Source organism: Poecilia reticulata, linkage group LG13 (genome assembly GCF_000633615.1).
Source record: "Poecilia reticulata strain Guanapo linkage group LG13, Guppy_female_1.0+MT, whole genome shotgun sequence".
NCBI lineage: Eukaryota > Metazoa > Chordata > Actinopteri > Cyprinodontiformes > Poeciliidae > Poecilia > Poecilia reticulata.
In genome coordinates this window covers 29,264,479-29,270,735 of record NC_024343.1, presented here as the reverse complement: position 1 = coordinate 29,270,735, position 6,257 = coordinate 29,264,479, and the positions used below count along the sequence as shown (strand labels likewise).

The 6,257-nt window shown below is 38.1% G+C and overlaps 1 protein-coding gene across 4 annotated transcripts in view; it reads right to left on the bottom strand.

Annotated features, from left to right (window-relative positions):
* Positions 1 to 1,717: 1,717 nt before the first annotated feature.
* The window catches only part of nectin1b (nectin cell adhesion molecule 1b), a 222,878-nt gene continuing 218,338 nt past the window's right edge, over positions 1,718 to 6,257 (bottom strand). For 2 of the 4 annotated variants that reach the window (XM_008426425.2, XM_008426427.2), the window contains one exon: positions 1,718 to 5,509. In XM_008426425.2, coding sequence (XP_008424647.1) covers positions 5,270 to 5,509 — 240 coding nt within the window. In that variant the 3' untranslated portion in view covers positions 1,718 to 5,269. The remainder of the gene's footprint in view (positions 5,510 to 6,257) is intronic. The other 2 variants (XM_008426430.2, XM_008426429.2) reach the window with 2 other exon arrangements.

The following is a 6,257-nucleotide window of genomic DNA, read 5'->3' as shown; positions in this document are numbered from 1 at the left end:
ACTGTGACACAAAAGGAGGCAGCATGTTACTTTGTTTTAAAGAAAAACAACAAAAACCTCTTTTTTTTGGTCTAAATTATTGCTTTTTGAAGATTTATTCCCTCTGTTCTCGACGATGTGCAGTTGGGAGGACTTTTGCTGATGCTGGTCTACTTTTGGACGTTCGTTGTGCTGCGTAACCATGGCAACAAGGAAACAGCTAATTGATATTTCACAAGTTCAAAAACTACGTCGACTAAAGCCAAAAAAAAAAATTCATTTGAGTAGAAGAGAAGGAGGAAGTTCAACCAAAGACTGCAAATTGGCAAAAAAAAAAAAAAACCTGGATGAAGTCAAAGTCCCAACAAAAACTCAGCCAGAGTTTTGGTAACGGACTTTGCTGTGTTGTTGTTGGGCCTCTTGGAACAATAAAGTCTAAAATCCAAGTTGGAAAAAGCTGAATATTTGTATTTCACTCAGACATGGCGGCGGCAACGTGGAGCAGATAAAGATTTAAAGCAGAGCGGGAAAAGACAAGAAGGTGGATTAGCAGAGTTTACAAACAACAGATGGTGTAATCCATCAGTATTGTGAGGAGTCATCTCTGCCGCCTGGATGTTGATCTGCTGATTGTAAGTTTTTATTCATATGCATCACTTACCAAGAAGAGATCACCAGAGCGTGAAACCATCAGCTCAAATGTTTCCAAGCTTGTGGAAATATCTGATAAACGTTCTGCAGCTGCGATTCCGTTAAAAATGTGCCAAACTTTGCTGATATTCTGCTCCTGTTAAAACTCCCACAATTTCAAAATGGCAGTGTTTCCATTGAAAGTAATAAAAACCAGGTTTTGTTCACATAATAAGTCATTAGGAGCCATGGCGCTTCATAATCCTCCAACTTCTTCCTGTGTTGTTCTTCTTCGTGGTTTCTGCCAGCGACGACATCCGGTTGGAGTCTCGTGTGACAGTTGCAGTTTTGCTAAATAAACCAATTTTGTTTAATAAACATGATCCTGGCACCAAAATGTTATTGAAAACTGAGTTTTTTTTTCAAAATTGACATGTTTCCACTTAGCAAATTGATTTTCTTAATGTCAAATTGTGCAGCTGCTCTACCAAAGAAAACAAACCAATGGCAAACTTAATAAAAAGGATTTTTCTGGACCTTTGACCTTATTTGGAAATAGTTTATTTAGAATCTTTGATTTAGAATCTTTTAACGTCTCTTGAGGATTTATAAAGTATTTCTGAATTGAAATCTGGATGGTACACCTACTCTATGGTTCTAAATGCATCTAATTTATTTTTCTTATGTTTCTTTTTCCATATTTTTTTCAGTTTAATCTGTCATTAGTATATATAATGTTTAAATAATTGCTTTTGCTTCACACTTCTAATATAAAAGCTGTGATTATGAACAGTCCTCTCACCTGTTGTACTGTCAGAGTGAAACTGCGCTTTGCTCATTAGAATTTTATGTGTTATGTTTAGTTAATATAGTTCAGGTTGAGTGAATAAAATTAAAATTGTCTTTTCTTTAAGAAAACAGACCTGATTTTCTTCCAAAAGTAGAAAAATGTTCGTTTTCTTGTAACTTTTTCTTATTTTGGAGGTACAAACACAAGTAGCATTTTTTTTAAATAATATTTTAACTTTATTGCTCCCAAATCTTCATTATTGAGTTTGGTTCTGTCAACCACCACTGTGGAGAAAACAAAATGGCAGCCAAAACATGGGTAGTTTGTGAAGTTTAATGTTAAACTGCATGATTTTTTTCCCCCACATATTAGATACAATGTTCATATTTACATCAAACATAACTTGAAAAAATGTAAAGCAAACGAACAAAAACGGTTTTAAACTGTTTCACAGTTTCATCCTTTAAGCCTGGGCCATAAAATGTCTCAGAAATCTAGAATTTATTCAAATTCTGAAAACAAATGTGTTTTCCGCTGTTTGTAAGTGATAAAAAAAAAAAACATAGCAGAATGCAAACCTTGCAATCTTATAAAATCCTGAACAAAAACGTTGAGTGAAAACGTATCTGGCAATTATTATATTTAAAATGGAGTACAGACGGACGACTATATGTAAATGCCATTGTGAGCATGTTCCGCAGCAAATAGAAGCACTTACGCGTCATTTTTAACAACATTAAAAATATTAATAAAAAGGGAGGGGCTTATTAATATTAAACGTGTCACATAAAGACAAAGATGTGTTTCAGTGTTTTTTTTTTTCCTTTTTTTTTATCTCACACAGCAGGTACAGAAATATCAAAGTCCTTCAGCGGTTCCAAGCAGACACCACCGCTTAAACTAAACGCTAGCACACATATCAGGCCATCGCAAGACAACAAGGTGAGCACAGGAGAAAGTCTCACAACTTTTAACTCTATTCCAATAACCACCGGTAGAGTAAACACTAAAGTACCTTTCAACATCGTCAGGATTTTTTGTTTTTTATTTATTTCACGTCAAGCACAAACACAGGAAGTTTCTTCACGGATTTTTTTTCCTCCCCACACAAACGTCGGACATGGCGAAACGGTGCAAACTTTTTAGCTTTTCTGCAAATGTTGTGTGTCTGGAGGGCTTGTGTGCATCCTGAAACTGGCTCTAACATTTTTAGCATTTTAGCTTATACATGGTCTGAAATGAAAAGTCACACTGTAAAATGGACTCTGAAAATGAGTGTTACTTTATATACCTAAGCATTCTCTAAAAAAAATACAGTTTAGTTCTACCACAGACTAGTTTTAACTCTTTAGGCTATAAATTAGAACAAATTATTAAAAAACAAAGACAGTTAAATACGTTAAAAGTGTGGGTTGTCCTTGGAAAAGCCAATTCTTTAGTAATGATAGCCAAAGTAAAAACCAGAAACTGCTGGTTTTCCTGAGGACAAGCCAGGTTTGTGATTGTCTTCACGTATTACTCCTGCATTGAGGAAAAAAGCTAAACGAAAACTCCTGTTACTTGATAACTGTGCAAAGGACCCACAGAGAAACGAGCCTCAACATCTTCAGCTAACTTCACAAAAGATATGGAAAATACAGCATATGGTAAAGCGATCATGTAAACTGGGATTGTGCAGGGCGTCGCTAATCAACAGCAGTTTGTCTGTTTGCCGTTAAAATATAAGGTGGCTCTACTGTAAACGTTGGCAAGAGAAGCAAATTAACAAAAACCGACTGAAACAAATGTCTTTGGCAACTACTGGTAGATATCGATGAAATGCCAATCTGGTGGATCGTACCGCCAACATGAGGGAAATAGCAGATGCTGTTGAGTTCAAGCCCTTTGATCTTTGTTGTTCTGGTTAATGAGGAAAACGTTCTGATCAAATTAGAGACGCACCGATCAATCGGCTGCAGATCAGAATTGACCAGTTTTGTCCGATTTTTCCTATTTATTTAATAATGAGTCAAAACTAAAAAAAAAAAAAAAAATGGAATCACTAAATAAACGGATTCAGTTTATTTAGGTCCATATATAGTTCTCATGTGATGTCACACTTCTGGGGGCTTTGTAACTGACAGCCATTTTGGTAGTAGTGGCTCTTAACTGTCATGGAGGTTGCCATGGAGTTGCTATGACAACAACAAACAAGCCACATTCTCTGCTGTCAAGATATTTTGTCGATATATCTTCCTCTTGCACATCAATCTTTTTTTTTCAATATGCTTTCTTTTTGTTGGTGTCAAAGCCGTGGCGTTTGCCTACCAAGATGGTGGCTCAGTGGCTGAGATCACTTCTGTGTCAGACTTGTGGGAACTGTGTATAAAAAAGAATAAATTGTAATTCCTTCATTTTGTAACAACAAATTGGGAGCATATTTTCCCTTGTTTGCTGTATTTCTTCAAAAATAAAGTCAAAAATCAAGACAGGCAGCCATTTTGGTAGTCAGAAAAAGCCTGATCGGTGCATCTCTAGTTCCAATTCTCTCAAAATAGCAGACCTTAACAGCAAAGCAGTTCAAAATGTTATTGAGAGATTCTGTTGGAAAACTGCAAATTGAAACCTCTGGTGGTATTTGATTGGGTGGTCCATGTCGTAGCTCAGATTTTCTACTTCTTTTTTTTCCCCTTCTTTCCATCAAAAGAAACACCCAATCACAATTACAGTATAGTATGACTTTTAAGCAAGCAACAAAACAAAACCAAAACCAAAAGAAGCACATTCCTATGAGAAGTGACAACTGCGGGGAGGACGAGGACGAAAAGAAAAAAAGAAAAAGGGAATCTTCAGTGACTTTTTCTGTACATGATTGAATGGTTGGCAAAAAAACAAAATACAGATCCTTGCAAAATTATTCATACTTTGAACTTTTCCAGATTTTGTCACGTTGCAGCCAGAACCTTAAACGTGTTGTACTCGGATTTTATGATCAACCAACACATTGCATTAGGTAATTGTGAAGTGGAAGATTTTGAATTTCACAAACAAGTGTCTGAAAAGTGTGGCAAACATTTTAAGTCAGCACCATTCGCTCTGATCCCACAAAATAAAATGTTTTGGAACGTCTTAGAGGTTTTTCTCCAGATCATTTAGTATCTTTCAATCAACTGTTACCTGATTTCTGCTGAACTAGTGTCAGCATGATGCTGCCACCACCATGTTTCACAGTATATCTGGCTTTCAAAACGGCTTCATTTGACTGGAGCACATGCAGTACCTGTTTCGGCCACTAGATGGCAGAATATGGCAAATTTCAAGCAAGACTATAACTTTTTAACGTTTTTTTTCTTCCAACTTTTCAATAACGTCTATTTTACAAATGAATACAATTCAGATGTTCAACATTATAAAGATTAGAGGAAAAGAAGCTGAATGCAACACACGACACTTTTTGTCGTCAAATGTAAAAAAGAAAATAAAATAAATTGCGATATTTGTTGTGTGTCCACCATACCATACAGCCACCATCAAATATATAAATACTGCGGTTGCAATGTGGCAAAATGTGAAAAAGTTCAAGGGGAATGAATAATTTTTTCAAGGCACTGTAAAGGTGGGGGAACAATCAAAACAAACAGGAAGTGTGGGCACACATACGGGGTGAAGGCTCGAGTGGTGGAGGCAGGCATTCGGTGGCGACTACGCTAAAACCACAAGGTGACTGACGTCCTACAGCTTCTGTGGAGCAAGCAGCACACAATGCACAAGGGGTCAGAGGCAGGGGAGAGCCCACAACTACTCTAAGCTCAGGTAATAAATAAAAGCAAGGTCAGGGACGGATGCACGTCTCTTTTTCTTCGCTATCGGAGAAGCGTACGCTGCCGATGGTCACACGGATTGCTCCTTGGGGAAAGTGAATCCGGCTCGCGGGGCGTGGGCGGGGAAGCTGGTGTTGGAGTACATGGGCTCGTTGGTTGGGTGCTGAGCGTAGGGATGCTGAGGCAGGAAAGTAACAGGCGGGTAGGCCGGAGCAGACTGGGACTCGGGGACTTGTTCCATGTTGCAGGCTCGTTGGTAGCTCATGTATTCAGCCGGGTTCAACAGCTCTTCTGGTTGCTTCCCAGTTTCCTGCAAAGATGAGATGAACAATCTGTAGGGTGTTTGAACCTGAACACACAAAGAGCCACACAGGGGAGAGTTAGAGCGTCACGAAACCACAGCTGTTCCTCAAAACAACTCCAACTCGCCCCCCTGCTGCAGCCTGGGTCCATTCAAAGTGAGGCGGAGGTTGGTTATAGAAACAGAATCTTAACCCTTTCATGCATAGTGGTCACTACAGTGGACAGCTATTTAAAGCCATTTTCTTGCGCTTCTTGTGGTTATAAATGCCACTGAAGTGAACACTAATGCATCATAAAATACATCATCAACTACTGGCCATCAGCTGCAAATGAAAGGAATTATTTTTGTTGAATCCAATATGGCCGACAGACAACAAATCACGCCAACCGACCCGGTCTCTTCTTCTACTGTAGACGACTCTTGCAGGTAAAAAAAAAAATATTGACACATCAGATAACCACTAAAGAACAATACTACTGTTGTATTTTTCAAATAACTTTGTATTTGGAGAAAATTACAATTGATCACCTAAAAAATTTTTTTTACAAAAATTTTCTTCCTACCTATTTTTTTATGCCTTAAGAAAATAAATAAGAAAAATCCTGACACAAAGCATCATAATTCATGGATGAAAGGGTTAAAGATAAGCAGCAGGGGTCGGTCTGAACCGGCTGAAACCGGTTTCTCCAAGACCAGGATGGTCTGAACCGGCTGAAACCGGTTTCTCCAAGACCAGGATGGTCTGAACCGGCTG